The 27,077-nt window shown below is 44.0% G+C and overlaps 1 protein-coding gene across 1 annotated transcript in view; it reads left to right on the top strand.

Moving 5' to 3' along the window:
- kcnma1a (potassium large conductance calcium-activated channel, subfamily M, alpha member 1a) overlaps window positions 1-27,077 on the top strand; it is a 133,490-nt gene that overhangs the window by 17,629 nt on the left and 88,784 nt on the right. Inside the window, exon 2 of the mRNA XM_053436305.1 lies at window positions 17,139-17,306. Within this exon, the coding sequence (XP_053292280.1) occupies window positions 17,139-17,306 (168 nt within the window). The remainder of the gene's footprint in view (window positions 1-17,138; window positions 17,307-27,077) is intronic.

A 27,077-nucleotide genomic window follows, 5' to 3' on the forward strand; every position in this document is an offset into this window, starting at 1 on the left:
ATAAGAAAATATGGGGGAATAACTCTGTCCCTCAGGGTGATTGGGTTGTGTAGAAGTATAAATAAAAAAAAACGGATTCAGCTGCAGCTATACATATTTATATATATATATATCTGTGTGGTTGTTTGCACATGAGGAAATGAACCATGTCTACTGGTAATATTCTATGAGTATATATTATATTATTGATCTCTGTGTAGCATCACATCCTGGTGTTCTCTCTTTTTATAGGCCAGGCAAGTTAATTCATACATCACATTTCAACAGCAAGGAAATTAACATAAGCTATAAAAGGCATCAAGACAGAGAGACGGTTATATTCACCTATATCTTACAGGACAAACACACAAATGCGTGTCCCTGTGGCACACTGAAGATATGAAGAGCCACTGTTCCTGCACATACTCTCACAACCGTCAGATACACATGTACACACAATCTACAGAGAGAGGCCCTGGTGTTTGGTTTCTTCCCTTTTGTGTAATGTTTTTTCAGGCACACTGGAGTCTTCATGGTCTGTCATTGTTGAACAGGGTTTTAAAATAGACGCGGGGTATTTGGCGGCAGCTTAGTCGCGAGTGTAACACACGTGATTGAATTAGAGTGCTGTCAGTCGGGTCCATTATAGAGGTCCCTTGGATATTTTCCATCAGCGAGTCGGTCAAGAGGCCGTCTCCTCTTCCTCTTATTTTTCTCAGAGTATTTACTTGTGCTACATTCATCGACTGGTGGCCCATTTGAAACGAATGCCTTTGGTAATATCTCTAATATCTCCAAATAATCGTGTATACAGTGTAATGTTGTTGTGGAATTTCCCAGCGCGTCATGCTATGTAAAAAGCAGAGTTTTGAATGACGCAGCAGGTGAAGCATGTGACGGCTCTACGGCGGCTCAGGATTCACAGCGCCCACTGGTCAGTCACGGTGGGAATCATCCAGTCGGATCACATTAAAGCTCAATAGGAATAGTAGCATTCTCAAGCTATAGCACAGCCCTATCTCTGTCATTGACATTTCCTTGAGACTTGGCTGCTGCTGGTTGACATTAGACCAATGCAGAAGAGTATATGTCTTGTAAAGCCCAGGCTGCAAGGATTGAGTGTGTACCAAGGTTGCACTTGGACTATTTCCCCCCCCCGTCCACCCAGCTAAAAATAACGTGCTGGTATTTTGGTATTTTGTCACCTGCATTATTAGAATGCCCTTCCTTTGACTATACCTTTTTATGTGGAAATGAGAGATGACAATTGTGTCATTTATCAATGTCTCAAAATATGTTTAGTCAGATTGGAAAAAGAGGAATCCTGGTAATATAAACCTGTGTACTCTATTTTCCTGTTAATATTTGACCACCTCCATAAACTATGTGCGATTCAATGATTTATGTGTAATCCATTTCCCTGTATATATTTTTCACACTTTATATATTCTGTTTTAACTGGATATATTCGTTTTATTTATTCGTTTTAATTCCATTTGTATTTTTTTTACATTTAATAAGTAGTGCACGTTTACTTATTATCACTATAGAAGTCTATTTTTTCACTTCCCTCTTTGCTGCTGCAACACGGCCAATTTCCTTGGTTGGACTTACAAAATAAATTCATATCTTATCTTATCTTGAACTAATAATGTAAAGCTTTGTGTTGCTGCTTGATTTTCAAATGATGGCATTTCACTTCAGATTCAGTTGTTTGTCAACTTACTATATGTTTTTTTTTTTTTTTTAACATCTGCTGTGGTTCATGTTTCAGATTAACACAAATTGCTTAAAGGAAACACATTACGCTCATATTCAGGTTCATCATTTTCAGTTGGGTTGTTACTTTAAAACACTTTAAATTGCACTAATATTCATAAAACAAATAACTTTTCTCAAACTGTACATTGCTGCTGCTCCTCTTTTCAGCCTCTGTCTGAGACACTTGGTTTAATCTCCTGTTTCTTAAAAAAAGTCCCTTCCCTCCTGTCAGGGCTATTTAAGTTTGCAAACAGAAAGCTATAACACAACTGAGGAACTCAAAAAACACTTTTTAAACGTGGCTTAAAGTCCCCTGATATCTGAAAACAGTATTATTATAGCCCACTGTCTAGCCTCTATTATCTTAGATTTCTCCTCATTTTTCTAACGTCAGAAGAATTGACAGTTAATACAGAGGTCAGAGCGGCAGCAGACAGGATCAGGTGTTAGCTATGCACGGGCTCATGCAGAGGTGCAAGTCTTTTAAATGTCACCATTTCCGATTGTCAAGTGGCCTTTTACACAGCTGAAGTGTTCATGCATTTTCCCAGACGTGGTTATTTCTCAGAACTCTGGGTTGTGAGGACGGAGATTGGATTATTGGGTGGTGGGTTGGGTTGGGGGGGCGGGGGTGAAACGCTCTGGTTGACCAAACAACACACGCTGTGCATTTACACAAGTTTGATTGTAACAAGATTTGAAATATTCTCTTGACTATTGCAGCTGTCATGCGGACTCCTTAACCGGATTATTTCAAAGTTGTCCGTAGAGCAAATGTAATCTGATCAACAGACCTGTAGTGTGTGTACTTATCAGTATTTTGAAAACACAACTCTGATTTCATCCTCAAATCTCTTTTCTGTCAGAGCTTCCATTCTCTGTAGTCTCCTGTGGTTGAATCTTAATTCTCATTGGCTGATCTCACATTCATGGCAGGTAAAGCGCAACATAAAAATAACTTCAGGATAATTACATCTGATTTATTGAAGTGTAAACCTTGCAAACACCTATTTGCATATCACAGCCCATCAACTGACAAATCGTCTATAAAAGGTGAGTTAAAATGTTCACGCTACATCAGCTTTAATACTTGAGGCTTTGAGCGTGAACATATTTCACATGTTTCAATGAGCTTGGTCTAATATTGATGTAATATGCTGCAAATGCTAGTTTTTCATGTTTATATTCGTTTAGGCCAATAAAGCCAGGTGGAGTTCATCTGAAGATAACGTGCACATTTTACGGTTTAGGAGTAGAAACGATTTCAGATTTGTATTTATTTTATCGACTGCAGCTCTAATATAAAAATCACATTGCAAACTGAACCTCTATAAACAGCCACGGGCCACGCTGGAAAAAGCAATTTATATTTTAAGGCAGCAACACAGCAGCTTTCATGTTACAACTAACATGGGAAATAACCGAACTTGTCTCATAAAGTGGTCTGTTCGTTTTCTTTAGTCCCTGCAGTGCTGCTGCCAACAGACGTCTCTTCGTCATTTAGATTCACGCGTTCTTCTGATCGTGATTATTGAACAACCGATGTAAACCTGGCTGAGAACAGTGACACATGAAAGAGATATAATTAAGACGTGCCCATTGTTTACCTCATCCCCTGTTCAAATCGTTGAATATTCATTTTTCTGCTTGTCACAGTCATTTGTTGACGCAGGCCGAATCTCTCCCGCAGCGCCTCTTTCATCACGTCTCCTCGCTGCCTTTTCCTCTCTCTCCCTGTGTCTTTTTCCTCCCTGTTCCTCTCTCTCTCCCTCCCCCCTCCTCCTCCCATCCTCCCCTCCCACGCGCTCGGTCTCACACACCTACTGTCTGCCCGCCAGGTCTCTGTTGCTAAGCGACAAGCCGTGTGCGATGGACTGCTCTTATGAGAGAGACGTTTGTCCATCATGATCTTATCCCCCCCCCCGTGCACTGCGCTTATTCTGAAAGAGTTGTGCTGGATTTATGTGAAGAGAGAGAGAGAGAGTGGATTTATTTTATTAAACCCATTCATAACTTTCGTTTTCTAAATGTATTTAAATGTGGCATGGTTTTTATCTTGCTGGAATAATATGTCCCTTTATTATTGCTATTAATAATAATATCATAATTGTTGTCATTGTTATTATTTGGAAATTATATTTAAATGAGAAAAATCCAAATAGTGCACATCGGATATTTATATGACTGAATCCCACTATATTGCCTTTGATCATTGTTCATAAAAATTCTAACAACATATGAATTTAATAACATTTTCAAGCTGTAATCTGAAGCAGCCACTGGACATGCCTTCACCCCGGCTGTGTCCCATCCCTAACTCCTTCTCATGTTACCAAGCTGCAAGTTTCCCTGTTGCTTCATCCCTTTTGATTAGTCCCCTGGGCACTCACTGCTTTTATTTTGACAAATGGGCCTGGGGCCGAGCACTAAAAAGCACTTACAACTCTATTGATTAACAGTGGCTATTAGCCAGTGACGGAGAAAGAAGATGTTCTTTGAGGAAAAACCTTCGCTGGCCGTCCAGAGCCTGTTAAATAAATGCACTAAGGCCGGGGGATTAGCGATGTGGATTTCCTCACTGCTGCATTTGCAGAGGAGCTCACGAGCCGGAGGTTACTGTGCTGCAACAGGCATTATGCATCGAGATGAGTGGATTACCGGGGCCAGCTCTTAGCTGTGCAGCGTCTCAAGCCCCAGATGAAGAGGAAACTGTCTTCATTATGACGTAACCCATGTTGTGTCATTCCCATAAAACCTTTGAATAAATGTTGCAAATGAAAAAAATGCAGTGTATATCAGCAATCACTATAAATATGTATTATACTTATTTAATATATATTCAAACACACTAACTTTATATCTCTAGTTACAAATTGTGTAAATAGATATATATATATATATATATATATATATACACAAATGAGGCTTAATGGAAAAACAATATAAGAAAAAGCAGTTTGTGGAGGTTTAATAAAAAGACGTTTACGGTCCGAGGACGTGACGATTTATAGGACAATATAAATTATTTATATATAATCTGTCATCGGCTCTGTTTACGGATGTCAAGCCTCATCATGACGACCCTCCCCTGTCCACACACATCACAACAGAGCCTCCAAGTACATCACTGTAGTTGTCATCTGCAAGGGCAGCAGAGATCATGTTTAAGTGAAGAGCTTTGAAGAGTTCTAGCTGCCGTGTGATGAATCACTTGTCACGCGCACACAGACACACTTCACACACACACACACACACTCCTCCCTTGTGCTCTGTGGTGTTGCGCCAATATAATTTCATAAAGTAAATCCTCCCATGCAAATGCAGCCATAACTCACTCCGTGTGTCACCCCCAGTGACTTGTCCTTGGGTTCGCACAGTGCTGCAGTGATCAAGTGCACACTGCGTGGACAGTAGAGGAGAGCTGATTCAGTCCTCACATCATCCCATGTGAAGGCTGTTGCCAGCTCTCTCTCTCTAACGCACAGTGACAACACTTTATTTTGTTTTTGTGCTGAATTTTCAGACTTGTTTATTTGAGCTCGACAGTGCAGCCTGCACTAAGCCTGCGAGGGTCAAACTGCTGAGTCGGGGGGGGAGGAGGTTTTCTCCACCCCCTACTCGCACAAACCACCCCCACATCGCAGCGCCATCATCACAGGGGATGCCTCTCAAGACCTCGGGCGAAAGGCAATCCCACAATGCTCTCTGTCAGCTCCTCAAATCCCAGACCTGTTCCAAACTCAATAACAATGGCACTAACAGGAACGGGCAGATCACAGCGGCGACAAGAGCTGAAGCGCGTCGCACACTGAACACAAACAAACACGGTTCGACTCGGACGCAGAGCGCCTCCTCTGAGCTCTGTGTGCCTTGTCTCTGGATGTTTCACTCTACAATAGAAAACCCTTTGATTGGTTAAAGTCGAGCCACACACACACAGTCGCAGACGGAGGGAGAGATGTTGCCCGGCTCCTCCCCCTGCAGCCCACTTTACACTCCACATCACACAGAGGCTTAATGCAGCGCAATACGGTCCAGTGTTCCTCCGAGGGCGATGACCTTTCCTATAAACACACAGATCGGTTTTTCTGTGCTGCCATCTTGCATAATTACACTGATTCTCTGTAGGATCCGGAACGTGTACACACACTTGCTGCAATGTTTCATCCAGGCTCCTCCTAATGGATCTTGTTAGCTGAGGTCAAAGTCCTCTCTGTCCGGGGTCACGCTAAAGAAACACAACCTTCCCTGTGGAACACACTTTGAGGTGGGGGGGGAACGCGAGCCGCAGCGAACCAGTGGCGTCCTCTCCCCGTTTCCTTTTCCTAACTCCAGGGTTCAAACATCCAAACGCTGGATGAAGGAAGCTGATTTATTTCCCCCAGTGGGAGGCGTGGGATCTAAATATAAAATGATTAAATGAGCCTAGAGTTAGAAAATCATAGCACTTCCATTCGTTAGCCTCTGAGCTGTTCTCGAATCAAGGGCAAGTCTCTGAATCATTAGTCTCAGCCTGCTGCCTCTTCTATTGCCTTTTAACTGGAACGTTTTGCAAATAACATGGTTGACCCCTGTGTTGTGTAAAGCAATGTGTCACCGATTGACACAGTCTCTGAAAACTGGAAGTATTCACGCTTTGTTTAACGCCCATTAATCAATTTAATCTTTTTTTAAGCAAATTAACAAGTAGAACTGTTGAGTAATATTCAGTTCTTCAAATATATTCATACAGTCCTGTGCTCCGCGGACATCAGTAAGAGTTTTTGAGAGTATTTTTTGCATCAGCAGAAGATAAAGTTAACGAGACCCGTCTCTCCAGCGCAGAGCCTAATCTCGGTGGTCTCTTCGGGCGTCTGTTAAGCCGGTGGAGTGGAGAGGAAAAGAGAGAGGCGAGAGCTAAAGTGAAGCTGAAAGGGGGAACTGATGAGAAAGTGAAAGGGTGGGATAAAGAAGGAGAGATTGTGATGGAGGTAGAGGAGAGGTGAGGCAGGGTTGGGAAGGTAGATAGAGGATATGTGGTTATAGCAGATTACCTGAGAGTGTAGCTCAGGGGTAATGGTCTGGTAACTGAATGTGGATGATAATAGTGGTTTGATTGGATGATGGTTCGTGAGGAGAGGACCAATCAAGGGAGGTCATGAAGGCAGCTGCTGAACATGGAGGCTCATTGCTCTTGACTGTAGGAATAAATCACAGAGGAAAACACAGTTAGAATAAAGAGGCCTCCTGTTCCATGTTAAAAAGATGAGAGTGCTATCTTCTCATATTCAAGTATTCAGTGCTGAAGGAATTATTACAGGAAAAAAAAAGATATAATATAAATATTTCAAAGGTTTGTCATGAAAAATTAAATACCCCAATGGCTTGAAAACGTCTTAGATGTAGCTCAACACCTTCATTTCTCATTTTGTTACTTAGGTCTGTGAATATGCTAATATGGCCCCGCCCTTGATTGAAGGTCCTCACTCTCACAGCTCACCTGATACTAAGCCCCACCCACAAGACAGGATTGGTTTCTTAGGTGTGTGACATCATACAGGGGCGGTTCAAATCGGTTTCTGTTTCCAGACTGGCAGCTGCAGTACACACAGAAATCTATAAAAAAAATACAGGGAGAACATGCAAACTACGGGATTCAAACTAAGAACCTTCCCGCTGTGAGGCGACGGTGCCAGCACACTGCCCCAAAGTAAAAACAGACATATCTTTAAAAGGAAGAATCAAGATATCGCACTTGCCCATAGATACATACGTAGGTATTCAGAGCGTTTATATAGTAAATGTGAAATAACTTGTAGGGGTCTGATTATTTTCTGAATGCACTGCATACTGCCAGCTTGTCGTGCTGAAAGCCAGCGCTCACACTCACATTCATATCTTATGCATGGACCGCAATCCTCAGGAGCTGTATCCTGTCATGCAGCATCTCCCACTCAGTGGTTATAGGTCTATATTCTCTGGAGTGACAAATCCTTAAAGAAACAGAGCCCGGTCCAAACCTACAAATAAATAAACAGCAACATAACACACAGGGCTCCGTTTTTCAAATTCATAAAATCTGGGGAAAAAAAAGGGTATCAAGGAGTATTGTGGGTGTTTGTCTGTTCAGTAATATTCCTTTACAACGACGTATTATATAGATTGATATAGTCGTGTATTGTAGAAAGAACTTACCCTCCATTGAGAGTAACTGATTCAGTCGATTAAGGAATATTAAATCCCCTCTCCAACACACATCATTTTTCTTTTTTGCAGTGTGTGTGCATATTTAAGTGCATTTGCTCCATTGTGTGTATCCGTATATATATATATACACACACGTACAGGGAGGAGAAACTGTTAGGAAAAGCTTTTAGTATAATAAACCAATTCAGAGAGATTCAGTGACTCTGACACTGTGTCATTAAGCTTGACAATGGTAGAATGCATTGAAAACTGATTTGCATTTGAGTGTAAAGATGTACACATGAGAAAGGGAATGATTGGTGCTAATGATAAATATAATTAAATACTGATATAATAATACATATCTGTGTTAGTGGCCGCTTGTCCAATATCAGCTGGGATTGGCTCCAGCTCCTCCTCAACCCTCAAATGATCAGCAGTAATATGTAATGGATGGATAGATTGATTTATAATACATGTTTGTGATCAAAATCAATTTACATGTTGTAATCCTGGGCTGATTAATTTGTTTTCTTTCAAAACTGAGATTCAGATTCCCCCTCCTTATAGTTGAAATCATTGTATTTTGGGATTAAACCAGCCTGCTGGTGTAGCCTGCTAAAAAAAAGAATCTGACAGTCATGTCTATATGTTGCTCTTTATAGAGCGGGAGTCATTGATCAGTGCAGGTTAGATAACAGGGAGCCAATTAGGGCAATGGCTGCCGTCGTGGTTGTTTTCCACTGCTGGAAAACACCTAAATGACCTGGTCTGCAGACGGTAATGGGCGTCTGGGTTTCATCTGTCTGTTGTACTCCGAGACGCTTATTGACGTAGAGCGAACCGTCTGTATTTAGCTGGAAAGCTCATTAAAGTGTTGCGAGGGCCACGGGGTGTCAGGGCCGAGACAGGTGATGCCTTGAAAAGACTGTTGCTGCTGCTGTTTGGGCTGCTGCTCTTTAAATTCCATGAAGGCTGTGGAGGAAGCGGGCCTGAGCAGAAGAAAGCCTGAAAGTTTCTGTTCATTTATAGCAAACTTTTTTTTTATAGAACTCCAAAATGGTTCATTAGAAACGACACATTGTTACTGATAAGGATGAAAATGGAAATGATTCAAATGGTTTGGTTCTGGTTTTATATGAATCTTGTAATATGTAATGATAGCAGGTCCCCAGACGATGAATATCAGTTAAATAGAAAATCAATGTCTCTAATTCAAGCGTTTTGTATGAGTACTATTTCAAACAGCAATTGTAATTAGTAACATAAATTGAAAATGGTAAAGCATGTGGAATATTGGGTACATCAAGTAATAAAAAGGCTTTTAGAAGGATTACAAGAAGTTATTATAACCCAGGTTGAGATAACGGTTATAGATGTTGGTGATCATGTGAGATTTTATGTCTTCAAATTAATACTCACGGGGGCCCCCCGCTCATAACGAGGATCAGGGATATGCTCTGGGATGAGGTGACTGTGCTGACTGTGCCACATTAAACGGCCTATCATTAGGTCCCTATCATGACTTCTCAAATGAACCTCTTAAGAATACTCCACTGGAAATGCTGATTCATCAGGGACAAAGAGGTGAGTCACAGTTCTCTGCAGGTGGATGGAACTTTAAAGCCAGGGTTGCATAGATCTAGGGAGAGATGAGATTCTGAAATGGGTGTGACACTTGTCTGGCACTATTAATGCTAGAGGCAGATTGGTTCATTACAACTTTCTCCACGTACCAATTTATACTACACCACAGAGATTACATAAATATGAACCTGACGTATCAAATATGTGTTGCCGATGGTTAAGTGGTAGAGAGGAGGGCTCATTGGTTGTGGACAAAGCTTAAGACATTCTTGCATGACTTCAGGGACATTCAGAAAAAACTGAAAGGATTACCTCTCCAGATTTAAGAAACTCCCGAAAGGATGTGATTATGAAATGTGATTCCAATCTCCCTATTGCTAAATGGCTAATTAGGCAACCTTTTTGACCTGTATTGACACAACATTTCTTCTTTTAAATGGGTTTACTTTGTATGTAGGTGGGTCAGTAAGTGCATCTGGAGCCGTTTTCCTACTAAATGATTAATTGAACTGAAAATAAAATATTCCAAGAATACCTCAGTAATATCCTGGAATAAAGCTGGACACCATGCGGAAATATGGTTAAAAGCCATTATGTATCTCAGAAGTAACCTGGGTGCATGGCTCTGTAGTGTTGTGTGCAGCTGAGAGCGTCCTGCTGCTGATGGAGCTCGCACACGAGTTCTGCCACGGGCTCCATGGTGAGAAGGTCCAGACGGGCGGCGGGTTCAGAGGCACGCCATTACCGCCTGATTCATTGGTGTGGTAAACGATGCTGACACAAAGCGAACCCTAGATGAACTGCAGATCAATCATTGGCCTTAACGCTCACATATACTGTAAATACAAACACAAACGCACACGCACACACACACACACACATACACATACAAACACAGTAGAGAATTGATATACCCTTGAGAGAAGGAAAGACTTCTCCACCAATAATAGAAAATGGAGTGTAACCTTATGGTTGCGGCCTCTGAGATGGAGGTTGGTGGTTCTAAGCAACAAGAACATCACAGGGACATCATTGCATAATATAATTTAATGCAATGACAGTGGAATACACACCGGATGTGTTTCTTTGTTCTTTTTCTTTTTTGTGGGTGATGTCTAAATGCTGGAGGACCTCCTGTGACCGTAAAGGCTGCTTGTCTTGAATGCTCCACTTGCACATTCATGCAGCAACACTCATTCACATCTACACTGGGCTGCTCGTACAAAATGGTGGATTAGCCCCAGGTGATTGTGCCACTGATGGTTATAGCACGATAAAGGCTGATGTCATTCAAGCATGTTGCCTTTTTATACATTTTTTTTCCTTTCACCTACTTTCTGATAGGATAGAATGGTATGTAACCCCCCGGTGGGAAAATGTTGCAGGTTATAGTCTGGGTCAGGACACATCATGCTCATTTATTTACTGTAACAGTGAAGTCAGCAAGATTTATTTCTGTATCAAATTCAAAAGAACCGAAGCTGAGCCAAAGTGCTTCATCGATCACGGATCAAATGAAGGCAACACAAGAATGGATTAAAAGCCAGGAAGCACAAAGTTAGAAATACAATTTTTAGAAAAAGCAAACCAAAGTAAAATACTGATGCATTATGGGATTAAGAAACAGACTCGGGCTGAATTAAACACACGATCCAAAAGGTAGTGCCATTATGATTATCACATCATTATATTATCAATTTAAACAGCAGAGATAATAGATTTTTTATTTTTATTGAATGTGTGTCCGTCCATTGTGTGATAACCGCTGCTATTAAATTCTTCTAATGTCATACAAGCCATTTGTCTGGTTTATTTAATGGACTCTTTTCAAGCGTTTGCATTGAGAGGCTGTGAGTCGGTGAGTGTCACCATAGTAACAAGCCAACTCTACATTGTGTAAACAAATAATTAAACCTGTCAAGAACGAAATGATCGACATTAGCATGTGCACATGTGAAGAATGGGATTTGCGTGCGCTAATGGAAGTTTAGCCCCTATACACACCCATCTGTTGAATTCACTCTCTCACATCTGCATTAAAGTCATCATGGTGGCGATTAATTGTTTTCATGGTCCGTGAGTCTGAGGCCGTGAATTTTTCCTAATGTCCGATTTCCTGGATGAATACAGGGGGAAATGATCTGCAGTCAAATACAGGAGAAACCAAGAGTCCATCAGAGTCTGAGTGACAGCTGATCCACTCGATCGGGGTGAATTATCGGGGGTTCGCGGTCCCGTGATTGTTGGCTGCAACTTCCAGTGATGAGGTCATCAATCTCTCAGAGTAAAGAAGGAGAGTGCAAAGAAAATGATGATATTGATTTTTGAGGTCTGAAACAGCTGCAATGGCGTTTATTGCTTTGGCCACATTGTAAACTAAGTGAAACCAGCGGTCGGTCTTATTGGGTTTGCTCACTCTGAAGCTCCCAGCGGCGGAACCACCGCACCGAGAGGGAAAAGAGACACACGCAGGGTACATTCCTTCTTATGCTCATTCTCTCTGATCCATAGCTTTGCCCTTTTTACTCCAGATATGTTCCAATTAAATCTTTAATTTGGGCTGTTTAATTATTTACCCTTCAAATCTTCAGCGTGCCCTCATCTGAGCTACGGGCCGTCTATGATCCGCTGACATTAAGATGAGTTCCTAGATGACAAGTGCTGACCTTTCAATCTCCCACGATTCAAGTCATCTATTTTAATCCCGGCGGCTTTAAATGTTGTATCAATGGAAGAGCTGCACTATGGCATTATGAATCAACAGGACTATACATTGAGTTGCGGACAAATAGCCGGACATGGAGCGCAGCCGTTTTTGAGAAATGAGTTCCTGCAGTGGCGTGCACATCGGGGCGTGCTGTCCAGCGGAGATGGACAGAGATGTAAAACCGTTTGGCTTGTCTTCCTGTTTGCCGACATTGTGGATGTCATCTATTTAGTCCAGTGTCCACAAATCGTCTAATCCTGCTCCTGCCAGCAGCGCTCAGAATAGGCCCCGGCCCAGAGGGGCAGCGCCGGGCTAATGTGATTCTGGAGATGGACAAAGTTTTCGGTAACACTGATCGCTTGGATATCCCCGGTGAGACCAGTGATCACACTGGGATGATGTACTTTGTCGGTCTTGGGATGGTTTGGACTTGTGGCTTGACTGATTTATAGTTTCAGAGTTTCTTGGTTGACGGGGCTGAACTATAAGTTTTCTACAAAGGATTTTTCTCTGTATAAACTCAAACCTGCAGAAACCTGAGGACATAAAATTGTTCCATAGTTACTCTTTTACATAGCACTGCTCTTGCTCAATACCTTTTCACCTATATACCTTTTTATATATTTTTTAAAGCAAATAGGGCGACCGTATCTCCTGTACCACATGTGCAGCTATAGTCTGTAAATGACATTTGTGTGGGGACAGAAAATGTGGCGTCCTGAGCAGATTGAATTCCAGGCTGTACCGGTGTAATCCCTAAGTCAAACACATGGCAGTGGAGGTAAGCCCCTAGCCTCTGGATCATCCATCATCTTATTTATTTTTCAAACGCTGTCCCCGATGTTTTCCAGTAACATATGTGGGGACATGTGATACATACAGAGCGTCACTGAGCGGGAGGATTCCTCCGTGGGGGGAAACACAACACTGTACATTTTAGCCGCCTTCATTCTATACGGTTCAGTCGGCTTGACCTGTGCACAGAAATAACCGCCTTTTCTCCGCGTGGTGTTGTCACATTCAGCCTTGTGTGTTTGCGTATGTGAAGAGGCTCCCTGTTCTTTCGATGTGACCCAGTGAGGGTCTGTGACCCAGGGACACTGGGTAACTGTACCGGCGTTAAAATAGCAAACATGGCGAACGGAGCGTGTTATGAGATTCGCTAGTTTAGCGTCTCCCTGGGTTCGGCTATAAATAGCCTCTCACACTGGAATAGAGTTTTCCTCAGCGATGAGGACGAAAGCCAGAGCAACAGCTGCGCTAAAGCCAAGTCCTGTTAGATCAGTGGAGTCACATGGGCATATTTCTGTCTCTCTCTCTTGTCTTTCCCCCCGTCGCTCTCTCTCTGTCTCTCTGTCTTTCTGTGTCTGGTCCCTCGCTTGCTGTTTCTCTTATTCCTAATCTGCCTCGCTGTCTGTCTTCCTGGCCACTTGTTTATCTCCCTGTCCCGCGGTATCTTTGTCTCTCTGTCGCTGTCCTCCACCTCTCTCTGCGTCCTGCGTTTGCTCGGTGTCCTGTCTCCCGTGATGTCCTGTAATTTGTGTCCCTCTGTCATTATTCCTGCCCATCTCGCTCTATTGTTCTGTCATTCTATCGTCTTCACTCCATCTGAATCTCGCTTTGACTCGTCGTCCTGGTTCAGCTCCAGCAGCCTCCGTCTCACTGTCCCTGTCCACTGCACTTCAGTCAGTCCTGTTTCTGTCCTCCTCCCTGTACAGAGTTATATCCGTCCCTCTCTTTCTCATTAATACCATGAGTCCCCTGTGTACTCCGTTAATTGGTACAATACTAATATTAACAGTGTTCATGTGTCTCGTTATAGAAAGCTTCTTGAAAGTAGGAAAATGAACGATGGACATTTTTAATTGGAAATGTTGCGTCTTACACTTTTTATATTGATATAATGGTAAAATTACCTCGAAACCACACTTCCCGTGAAACTATTTTTATTTAATAAGATGAAATTGAAATCTTCCTCGACTTTAAAATTGCTCTTAACCAAATACAGGATTAATACAGATGTATTGTATACCCCTATAATCAAAAAGGATATTCCCTTCATGGCATTTTGTTCCCTTTTGACTTTGGTTAAAAATATGTTTACTGACTCCTGCTTCTCCCCCTCTCCCTTCGCCTGTCTCCCCCTCTCCCTCTCTACCCCTCTCTGTCTCTCTCTCGGTTTGACATCACAGGTGTGTATATATAGCCGGCAGATGGATTCTCCCATGGCCGACTGCTTCAGTGCTCCTCTCTCTCTCTCTCCCCCCCTCTCTCTCACTCAGCTCAGGCCTACCGCCGGCCACTCAAATGAAGTAGAAGCAATTCCTTGTTTACACTGTCTCTTCTGATCTGCTGGACCATCAGTTTGTGACTGCATCCATTATTCATGTGGTCTGCCTCACCGCCCATGTGCTCGTACACACACACACACACACACACACACACACACACAGTCACACGCTGTACTGCGACTCAATACACATCATGTAAAAACAAATTAGAATGACTTGTATCTTGAAATCCTCTCGAACTAAGCTGTACCAAGCTTTCTTCTTGGTGATTCCTTGATGCAGCTGTCAGTCAGCTGGCAACCCTTCCCCACTAAATTGGCGTATCATCTAAAAGCATTCACGGCACGCTTGAAAACAAATCAGCTGGAAACAGTAGCACCAAGAGCTGGAAAGTTATGTTGCTAGCTACTCTGAGACGTGACTCGCGTGAAACACAGTAGTTCTAGTCTGCTTATTTGTGTATACTGTGGTGCATTCTGGGAATTCTGGGTAAGAAGTGACTGTCGGGCACAGACTAGCACATGTTACGCCACCACAACATGTCTGAAGGGCTATAGAGCAGGCGCGCGGCCGACCAGAGAGAAACCTTAGACATCCCGGTGGACGTTGACCTGCATGCAGACATACTTTAAAAGTATTTGCAGCACATGGCAGGTAAACACAGGTTGTCTCACATTTGTTCGAGCAAATGCAGCACTTAACTTAGTACTAAGTGAAAGAGGGTAATGGATGTTTAGGGTCTTTAAAATAAAGAATAATAATAACAATTAGAATAACTTTATTTATAAATCACCTTTCAGAGGAGTTGTTGCAAAGAACTTCACACATAGGACAAATAAAAACATGAATATAAAACAAGGTCAATGTCATATATTATTTTAAAATAATGGTGAATTAAAAAGATTATAGAAATCAATGATCAGTCATTTTAAATAGAAAAAAATCAGACAGCTAATTATATAATACAAAATCTAAAATCAGTCAGCTGTTGAAATAGACAGAGATTTGAGTGTTTCTCATCAATTCATTTTGTCGTTAATTCATAATCTTACTTTTCCTCTACTGGGCCTAGTGGTTTCGTCTCCCATACTTGCAGTATGTTGAAACTCAAAAGTCTTTGTGGAGGTCAGCCTGCTTCCATTATTCATAGCTGCCATCTATAATCAGCCGCTGAGTTCTGTGTGACATTTCAAAGACAAAACCGAATGCTCCAAATCACGGTCATGACAGATGCCTTTAAAAGTTTGCCAGTCCCCTGAAACACTGAGCTATTTAATGAGTATATAAAGCAGAAGTAAGTGAATTATCCACGGCAGCACCGAGGCCCAACGGCAGCCGCAGATAATGATCTTATGACTAAGTCAGGCTTTTTTAGGGCCAGTTTATTGGCATTGTTATGGGGTTGGAATCAAATTAGGAAAATGGCAGCTGTGTCCATGCCATATCATTATGAAATGTAATCCAATTTGACCAGACAATCCTCTTGAAATGGACGGAGCGCTCTCTTGGGCTCATCTGTTATAGCACTGCTCTTTAACACTGCAGTTTGTTTTTTTGTGGTCCCATATGGGTCACACAGTGGTTGCGTGGTTTAGTTACACATTTTGATTACCCCGCACGGTTCCTGGAAGAAATGTGTCTGGTGAAAAAACAAAAACAAACCCACTGCTATTTATTTGCGTAATTTTTTGTATTTCCAGTCAAGTGAAGCAATGGGATATTCCTGGGAAAGAATTATAACTTTGTTGACTTGGCACATAATTGGTTTTGATGACTGCTTGTGAAGGAGGGACATCGTAAAAATCTTTTCCAACTGTTGCGTTCGTGCACTGTGGTAAAATTAGCCTTCCTCCTTTTGAAAGGAGCAAATCGTCCGTCATCACACAGGGGCTCAAAGTTATTGCAATTCCAGGGATTCTCCGTGGACAGCAGTTGCCGGGCCCAGCGCCACGGTTTTATGAGGCTGAGGGTGACATAAGCAAACGTTTTACTACGTGTTATCGCAGGATTTTGTGGCCTCTGAAGCTGCGGGGGAAATGTACTCGTTGGCTTTTTCCGCCGTGAGGACGGGAAAAGCCGAGTGGCTGCTTGTGTCAAATCAGGAGTGAGGGAACAGCTGGAGAGGAACAGCTGCATGCAGGGACTGTGCCAAGCAAAGCATGTCAACGAAACTGCCATGCAAGCCTGCTCGCTCAGTCGGACACGAGTGGGAACGCTGAGAGGCCTGAATGGGAACAACAGTCTCACAGTCTCTAGCCCGAGGAAAATTTAACTGACAGAGCCATACGGGCAAAACGGCAAGAGAGGCTGTGCATACATTCTGTCGTTACCTAACACACGTTCAACATATAGCAGATGGAGGCCATCGTGGCGTGATGGCTGCACTTGTGGTCCCTTTTCCCCCTCAGAGGTTGTAGCTCATCATGAATGTGGACATGCATGAGCTCATGAGTACAAACGCCTCTGCGGGGCGCATATGATCAATTTATTTCTGCCCCGTAGCCAGCGTCTTTCTCTCCTCACTCTTAAATGCCACTTCATGCTTGTGCCTTTTTAATTCTCCCTAAAGCTGTTCCTGCTTTTTTATTTCTATATTTTTTATGCCACATGCTCCATTTCCTAACGCCGCTTCTTATTTCTTCTTCCAGGAGGCTCAGAAGGTGATCAACCCCGCCAGTCATCAGTCAGCAGACAAGGGGATCAAGGGCCCTGATGAGAAGGAGGAAGTACCGATGAGCGAGGTGGGATGGATGACCTCGGTCAAAGACTGGGCCGGCGTCATGATCTCGGCTCAGACGCTCACTGGCAGAGTCCTGGTAGGTTTTTCTCATAAACACAGGATAACCAATCACGACTTGTGCACTTTTCAAACCCACAATACCAGCTAACTGCAGCGGTCAACCGGGTCCCACACCTAAAGTGGCTTTCAGATGAATCCACCGCCCATGCACACATTTACCTTCCTGTTTCATACAGGTCCCAGCAATTCATTTGATCCCCACAGAAGCTGCAGTGCATGTATCAGTCCTAGCTGGACCTCAGTTGGATATGTGGCTGGGCACTGTCCAGCCTTCCCTCTGCTGCGATGGCCTTTGTGCAGCACGCTGTAACTCACTCCGCTGAACCGCTGCCAGCTGAACCAACCACCGTGTGTATGTGTGTGTGTTCACACATGCTTGTGTGTATGTGAGGCGAGGGATTTATTGCGAGAGATGGCATATGTGGTGTTTGTGTAGAAGGTGAGAGGCTGTCACTGTAGCTTTTTCGCCCCCTCGGTATGAATTACAGTCCCTCTCCTCTCCTGGCCCTCCTTTCTTTAGCTCCATCCCTCACTCTGCCTCCACAATCTCTCCTGCACTTTAACAACTTATTTTTCCCCCAACTCATATGATGCTCTCTCACGTTTCTTTTTTTAGATTTCAACATAGTCCCAGTTCATTCTGTCCTCCTCCCTGCCAGTGCTGCTTCGTGCAATTGGCCGCTCCAGCGAGATACATTATTAAAATGAAGAAGTGTCTCTCCATCAGCAGCCTTTCTCGTGTGCTCCTCCTCTCAGCTTAGCAAGATGTCTTCCACTTAGCCCCGCTGAGCAGCCGCCAGTTAGCTATGAGCAGCCGGCTGCCTGTAGCTGCTAGCCTTGTTCTTTTAGCTGCAACGGATTATGAGAGGACTTCACAGTGTTTGATAATAGAACTGGAGTCCACTCAAGTTTTCCATGGTGCATGGAGAATATGTACGTTATGTGAAACGACCCTGACGGCAGCTTCACTGTGTCTTTATTAGTTTAGTGATGTTCTCTGTGATGAGATGCTGAGGGTCTTTGCCTTATTTTTATTAAAAAAATGTTTTTACTTTGAAAACAACTCCTAACTAAAAGGAAATTCTGGGAGAAAGGGTATTACGAGTTTATTTATGGCTTGTGGAAGTGCATCTGTAGACGGGAAACATTCTGTTTCATCTCTTCTTTGTTCTCTAGTTTGCATCAGAGTTAGTATCACGACCAGTACCTCTGTGTTACAGACATATACTGGGAAGCAGCAGAGGCGGGAGATGGATCCGAACTAAAACACTGTCGTAGCTAATGTTTGCTGGAATGTGACAGTCTCTTCATGCCTGCTGAGAATAGCTGGGAGTTGGGAAGCGGATTCTGGGCCTTTCATGGAGAAGAAGGCGAGGGTTTCGGAAGGGAGCTGTCAATTTACTAAATGAGCCTCTCTTTCATCACTTCCCCCTCTCACACAGCTCGGCTGGCATGGATGCGGCTCCCTCTCGCTTTCATCTCCTGCTCTGACTGAGCGCTCCCAAGCTGCCCCCTGTACGTGTGTGTGTGAGTGTGTGAGAGAGAGAGAGACAGACCAGTATATGGAAAGAGAGTGGGGATGAGAGTCGGTGACAAATAAGGGCAGTAGCTTTTAAAACGGGGGTTTCTAGGCATAGAGATATCCGAGCGAATCACCTACTGTGATTTGTGCTACTTGTGGTGGGGCTGATAACTCTGCCCTGCAGGCTGTTTGCCAGCCAGGCTGTTAACACAGTCTAATGATATGCGGCACATTATGTTCTGATTAGGGCTTCATGCATGTGTATGTGAATCTTCACGTGGGCGGACATGTGTACATTTATGGGCACACATATGATGTCATTTCTCCACATATGAGGTGCATACAACATAGCTTGTTTATCTAAGTGTTTGTGTGATTTTGAGTGTGTGTGTGATTGTGAGTGTGTTTGTGTGTGTGAGGGACTATCCCATCAGTGCTTGACTGCAGATAAAAATTGCAATGAGGATGAGTATCGTGTACACTGAAGCTGGCTCGTAACCATAGCAACTGCTGTGTAGTGGCGCTCAGTCAGCTGACATCGGGGGGGGGGGGGGGGGGGGGGGTGACTGAGCAGAGCAGGCACACACACACACACACAAACATGGAGGTGAGATTAAAGCTTGATGCAGCGTCCATTCTCTCCAGGTAACAGAGCTGCAGACAAAGCAGATGGAGACAGATAACCTCTTGCCCCTCTATCCTCCGCTCATTGGTCTGCGTTGATGACGACTGCTCTGCCAGTGAGAGATCAAGTACACCTCCGGGCTGATTGCATCACCAGACAAGTCCAGATCCTCGCTTGGCTGCATCTTGGCCCGGAAGTCCCCCATATTGGTTCCCTACGCTGGGCAACAATTACTGGTGTGAAAACAAGGTCTGCTTTGGTAATGGGGGCTGGACCATGTGACCTTGCCAAAATGACTTTGCTGCGATGAGAGAGGAATTAAATGAACACACATCTACCCACACTGCATAACCATTAGGAGCAGACCTGATGCATGAGAAGCATCTTTAGAAACAGTATTAACACAGTCCTGCTGCTGTGCCATAGGTTGCCTATAGGGCAGGGAACTGGAATGGCCCTTGGCGTTGCTCTGACCAGTAAAGGTTAACACAGAGCAGCAGGTGCACACTTGTGACAATTTATGTGTGTATCATTAATGTGCCTCATTCGATTGGGCAAAACAAAGACGATGATAAATTCTTACTCAGATTGGTCTTATGTCAAATCCCCCCACCGACTTTGTGCGATCATGGCATCTGTAACCTGCAGCCATGAGCTTCTCCACACACACACACACACACACACACACACACACACACACACACACACACAGTCATATATCCAATTTCGATTAGGCTCTGTTTCACCTCATATGCCTTATAACCCACCAGGGGAAACGACTGCCGCTGGCTTGAGCCTGTGCTGTTCAAACGTAAGCGAACACGATCCACTGCTTGGTTCGCATTAGAGAAGAAGAAGGAGAAATCTGACCAGTTCTAAATGGTTTTGAAATCTCAGTGTGGGGCTGTACAGATAGCAGGAAGTAGCTGAGCGACAAAGTGCCAGCTGCGGCTCAAGGAGGAAGTGTCTCTCTTGAGCCCTTTGAGACAGCTGTCCGTACAAAGGCGCTGCACGTGGAACATAGTGTAGGTGAAGGGAAGAGCACCTCTGCTCTGCCAGGGGACGGCTCATCAGTCTCTTGACAACCCTCTCACCCCAGTTGCTTTGTAGAGAGACTTCATTAAGCTCTCAAGGGCACAATGTCCAAGGAAATGACGAGCTGGCCAGCTGGAAATATGAGTCGGCCGGATTCTCGGATGCTGTATGACCGCAGCATCTCGCCCTAATTGATTCCCGCATTAATTCTATAGTGACGACTTATATTATCCCATAAAGGCCAACAGAAACAGGGAGGATTATGATCCTCTGAATGAAGATATACGCCCTATCTCTGTGGATTTGCACGGCATGGTGGGTCCATAAATAGGTCAACCCTGCCATCTTTCTTAATGGGATCTTGGGTAGCAACCGAGGACCATCTGTTCGCATGGCCCGCTCCCTAAACCCTATGGTCGTCCCTCTGCCTACTCCCATCCACCCACTCACTGCGTGGCACTCTGCATATCGCCCCCTATCTTTCGAATGCAACACATCTGCCTCGCTCTGCATAAAAGTGACAGCACATGCATTCTCACCGCAACTGTCACCTATTCAGCTTTTTTTTCTATTTGAAAAGCAAAACAAACACTATGCACTTGAGCTGCCGACTAGATTTCTTTCTCACACGTCCCCCCCCCCCCCCCCTGCAGACGCTCACCTGTGATCACCCATCTCTGAACCCATTTTCTCCCATTTCTACCTCATGTGTGGCGACTCTCCCGAGGTGAGATCGTGCAAAGTGTGTAAGGACACTGCGGGCGTGCTCCATTGTGTTTCCATGTGTCCTCAAACATCCTGTTGTGGAGAAAATAAGTGTGAATGTGTTCTCTCTCTCCCCATGACTGCGTTTCTTCATGCACGGAGAACAGCTGTCTTCTGCTGTGTTCTGCTTTTCAGACTTGATGTTGTTTATGTTAATGCGGCGTGTGTGTGTGTGTACCTCTAAGTATAAGTACACTTTTTTTGTGCCGACGCTCCTTTAGGCTTGCATATGCATATTTGTGTTTTGTGCAGCAGCCGTCGGGTACTGCCAGAGTCTGTTTGCGTCCACGAGTTTACCCATGAACGTATGTGTGTGCCTCTGATGCGTGGTTGCCTGAGTGGCTGCAGTATGTTTCTCCATGGGTTGTGATTGTGTGTGCAAGGGGGATGCGTACTTCTGTGAACACGTCTGTGTGCGTCTCTCTCGGCTGGCTAATTACACTTTCCTGTCGAGTGTGTGGAACTAATTTGCTGCTGTCAGTAAACTCCTCAGCATGGATGCAAGCGCGCAGCAGCTCCTGCATCACGCTTCTTCTCCCTGACTATGAGTCTCCTTCTTTTGCATTAAACCAGGCAGCATATGGCTCTTCATATATCTTCAGTTGGATACGGATACCATGTCCATCATCTCGCATGATTGCAAGCATCAGGATTTTCATAACGTGATGTTACTGCTGGAAAGGCTTATTGAGAAATCTTTATCCACCCACAGGAATATAAAGAATATTTTCAAGTTCACCCTGAGCTAGGACTGGGTAATATGATTGAAATCACGATCAATCATTATTATGAATGATATTTTTATTCCATGAAATGATAAAATTCTATAAAATAATGTTTTCAGACAGTGAATAATATTCCACATTATGCAGCAAAGAGAAAACTACAATAACTTTGTTTTAACAAGATGTTTAACAGTTTGCTGATCATTCATGTGGACAGTAATATCCTCCTGTGATGAAATTGGCTTCATGTGACTCTGCTGAAAGTCAATAAGTCCCCATTTTGAATCACCACCCGGCTCTACTGTTGACCCATGAACACAAATACGTTTCGATGTGTCAATTCCCACCGCGTCTGTCGAAGGTGTCCTTCTAAGAAAGCGCCTGATGTGAGAAATAGACAATCAATACAGGCAGAGACCATCTATCCAGGAATGGTCACACGCGCTTCATAACCCAATTTCTCTGTAAATTAATAGCATTGGACACGGGCAAATCTATCAAATTTTCACCGCTCTTTCAGCATTCGGGCATCGGGGGGCGGGGGGGGTTGTGTGTTTTTCCATAATGAAACTCAATTTCGGAGCCAGTTCACTCCAAATCTCGTAAATCAAACTCCGTGGCCTCTGAAACCCACCTGCTGTCCCCCCCTCTCGTCGCCTCCCCCCTGTTTTCTCCCTGGCCGGTGTGTTTAGCTAACTGCACAGCTTATTCATTTTTCATTTGCCGTGATTTATCATTTCGGTCGATAGCAATCCAATTGGCATTGACTTAAATCCCCTGAACAGTGATGAATGGCTGTTTATACTGAAGGGACCGCGGGGGACGAGCACTGCAGCAGGAGACAGTGAGGTGGCTGGAGCAGGAGAGGAGAGGTGGGCGTCAGCCAAAGCCTCCGATACCATTCAAAAAAAAATTGGATGTGAAATCAAAGTAAATGATTAAGATGCCAAGATGTGTTTGCTTAGGGGAGGAAATGATAGATGTGTCGCTCCATAGAGGGGTTTATCATGAATGACATTGGCAGTCAGTTTTTAGACACGCTGGTGAAAATTATATGTAAAACTAGAACTGGCACTGAAAGAGTTCACACCTCCGCCAAGGTCCCCTAAGAAAACACATGGAAATTCACTAGATCAGGATTTTAATTTGGATCTGCACCAAATTGCACACACTCATAAATATCAGTCCCCTAAACATGTGTGATTGTTATCTAAGATTCAGGAATTATTCTCTGAGAAATCCACGAAAATGTTGCAAGACGCCCAATCCCACTTGATTCATGCACTGGGGGGGAAATACACATTTGTATGCTTATCAAAATTTCATAGAAATGGTTTGAGTAGTTCTTGTATAATCCTGCTAAAATCATGCAAACCACAAACAATTGTACCCAATCATAGATACACATCTCCTAAATAAGCCTGGTTTTTAAATCAAAATCCAGGCATAATTTCCTAAGGAAGTAATGAAAATGATGAAAACTCTGTATCCTCAGGATCAGCAGCAAAATTGAACAGGGTCTACGTGGCCCCATGTCCAATCCTCTCACCAAATTTCATTGAAATCAGTTCAGCTGTTTTTTTGCAATATTGCTCACAACCAAACAAACAAAGTTAGAAACCAACCAACAAACAAACTGTGAAAAATACATGTTATGTTTGTGGGTATTTTTGTCTATGTGTATAAAATTTCAATACATTTGAGTTTTCAGTCCAAACCCTTTAATACAACGATACGATACAACATTTCTTTATGTACATATCTTATTGGTTTCCGTTTGATCCAGTGCTCAATGTCACTGGATTTAGCCGGGACTCAGAATTCGCTCTCCCCCTGTGGCTGCAGGTCAGCTCTGTGAAGTCAGCCCCGCTGGCTCGGATTTTCTGGGCTGCTGCCACATAAAAAAAAAACAGAAGTCATGCACTCGGGGGTGGAGGAGTGCGGCGAGAGGGGGATGAGAGGGAAGGCAGGGTGTCATAGGAGGAAAGGAAAGCAACAGGGAGCCCTGCCATCGTGATGCGACCGTTCCTGTGGGTAGAAATTCGCACGCCGCTTTCTCACCCAGCAAACAGACATAGTGCTGCACATCTGATCATGCACATATAAATAACTGCAGCCGCTCTGTATTATATTAACCACAGAGCGGTCCATTTCAAATTCTGTCAAGTAAGAGTAGAAGAAGAGTGCTGTGTGTGAAACAACTTGAGTTACAGAGAGACGTCCTTGAAATATGCATCACCACTATACTTTATTATTTTAAAATTCAAACCATGCATGTGTAGTTGTTGAACTTGTTACTTTGAATTGATTGGCTTAATAAAAACACTTGCAGCACACTAAGGAGAGTTTCACGACGCTGAAAGTGTTTAAAGGTCTAAATTATTTCATTTATGAATGATCTGTCCCTGCAGCCGCCCCATAGGCCCGTCATAACTCTGATCTGTTCTGTGAGATGACTCATCAGGGCTCGTTCTTTCTCTCCCCTCATCTATTAACCGTCCATTTGCCACCTGTGCCTCTGTCGCTGAAGCGCCACTGACCTCGAGTCACCTTCTCGCTCCGCAGCCCCCTGAGCCGGTGGCCTCCCTCATACTGCTCCGCAGAGGAGAAGGTCAGGAGAGCAGACACAGGAGCGATGTGTCACTTAGCGGAGTAGCAGGCCTTCTCCGCATTAGATCAAATTCAACTACGTATGAGTTACAAGCCGGTTTCTGAGACACTGTGGCGACAGGGCAGGGTTTCCTTTAGTCTGGGCTCAGAAGAAAAGACTCGTTATTACATTAGTGTCACAGAGATATGTTTTGGGGGGGGGTACAGCTCTGGCAGGAATCTTATGGAAATCCAAAATCACTTAGATAATTACAGCGAACCTGCCGTCGCTTTTACACAAGTCGTCCGCGCTATTAGATAATTAAAGTATGGCCTTCCTTGAGTCTAGTGGTTGCGGTAACGATATTCTGTTTTACCTTTTACAATGTGATTGTTTATGCTCTGCTGGAGTCTCAGGCGGAGGAGGGACAGGCTAGTCAGAAAGGAGATTAGGTTTAGAATCATGAGCACATTAGGCTGCAGGGTAGAGACAGACACGCAGACGGACAGATTCAGTCGATGGACAAGTAGGCAAACCAACAGGCAGAAAATTGCACCCAGACGGATAGAGGCATTAGCAGGCAGTCGCAGAGGGTGCAGCCGCTCTCAGGTTCGTCATCCAGAGCACCCCGTCACCTCCAAGACAGCCCCCCCCCCCCCCCCCCCCCCCCGTCTCATCTTTGTCGTGGCTGCCGTGTATACGGTCCTGCAGGGGGAGGAATGCTGAGTGACTCACTGCCTCTGGGATGACGCACACCTAATGGATCAGAACTTGCAGCATCACATTGATCCAGCACCGCCGTCACTGCCAGGCACTTTTCTTAAAGCTTTCCAAAACAGGATTAGGGACAAGGGGACATTACCAAGATTAGCACTGAAAAAAAATCCATTGGTTGCAATACTGCTGATTGTAGTGTTTTCTTTGATTTTCCTACTGATGCATTACTGTTGAGCAAAAAGGAGGATAAACTCTTATGATACCTTATTTCACCTGAACTCATTTTGTACAGCACGAAGCACATCTCTGTCACAGGCTGAGAAGCCCAGGGAAGCAGCAACAGCACTTGATTTTTTTTTTTCATGACTGTGGCTGAGTCTCTGCAAACTAAGCGCACTGGCTTGTCTAAAAAGAAAAAACTAGTTTATCTTAGAACGAGTGACTTTTTGCATCTTTCCATTCTTGCAAGTTTACAAGATGCACATTAGCGATGAGACATGCTCTGTGACTTTTGAATAATGCTGTTTGTGCCATTTTAGTTTGACATCTCCAGGGCTGCGATTTATTCTGGACGGGCAGAAGCGGAGATGTCTGGAAACGATGATGTAGACGATGTAGACACTAGCAACCGCTTAGTCATTGGGTCTTTACGGTCACTACATAGCCTGCTCTGATTCGTTGTGCTCTTATCACATGATCCCTTTCCAGAAGAAAACAACTGGCATTAGCATCGCCTACCAGTGTAGAACGCAACATGGATAATCAATTACAAGCATTGCAGAGCCTGCTGTCTTTGCAGCCATTTGCATAGTTTTGGTTTGAAAATGACAATTTAAAACGTAGTTGTATGGATGCAGCCTCAGTCCTTAGCGTCTCTTAAACGTGTTGTTACATTGTGTGCCTCTGCTAGCTTAGCGTTACACCAGCGGACGGCCGAAGGATCTTTTTTTGTGTGATTTCAGTTGTAGGTTGTGTGGGTTTAGTTGTCCACTGACTCTCTGATACTGGACGCTGATAACGTGACCTCGGTTTGAAGAAACTCAATCCCTTCCACCTCCAAAGGTGTCGCTCCGTAACCCAATGTATGCCCCAAACTCCCTGCAGTAAGCATTGAGCAAATTTCCCAGGAGGGACTGATGCAGTGTCACGTTATTAACATTTCAACACTTTCTCTATGCCCTGGCTTTTATAAGCTGCATGTCATTTGCTCTGTGAAGCAGGAGCCGCCTCCTCCTCCTCTCAGTCTGTCTCACCATCCATACATCAGCAGGTCTGAGTCACACACAGAGATGGTGTGGGAGGGAACGGAGATGGGCCTGACTGTATACCCACCTCTGCTTTACAGGGTGGACAGGTTATTATTGCAGCAGCAGCAGCATCAGCGTTGGAAGATAGATATTGTTCTAAAACTGACCTAAGAGGCAGCAGAAAGCGACTGTCACTCGATGTTTTCTATCGATGGGAAAAGCTCTCGACTGCGCTACACAGAGCCTGAGACGAGGTGAATGAGCGGCTGCCAACTTTCCATCGGCACTGCTGAATAATATGTTTCATATTTCATTCTTTTCTGACCGTCCTTTGACTCCTGCGATCGTATCCGACCCGGCCGCAGATATGGGTCCGGTCTCGGGTTCGTGCTGTAGTCACTCGTGTCATGTTTGTGCTTCTAATTGCTTATCAACAGACTCAGCACAGTGGGGACCATCTGCTAAGCCAGGTTTCAGATCCGTTTACTCCCACTGGGATTCTGTTTCCTGGGACGGGACAGCCACACAGTGTCCCTAAAAAAAACCACATCACCTCCACCA

Source organism: Pleuronectes platessa, chromosome 12, assembly GCF_947347685.1.
Source record: "Pleuronectes platessa chromosome 12, fPlePla1.1, whole genome shotgun sequence".
NCBI lineage: Eukaryota > Metazoa > Chordata > Actinopteri > Pleuronectiformes > Pleuronectidae > Pleuronectes > Pleuronectes platessa.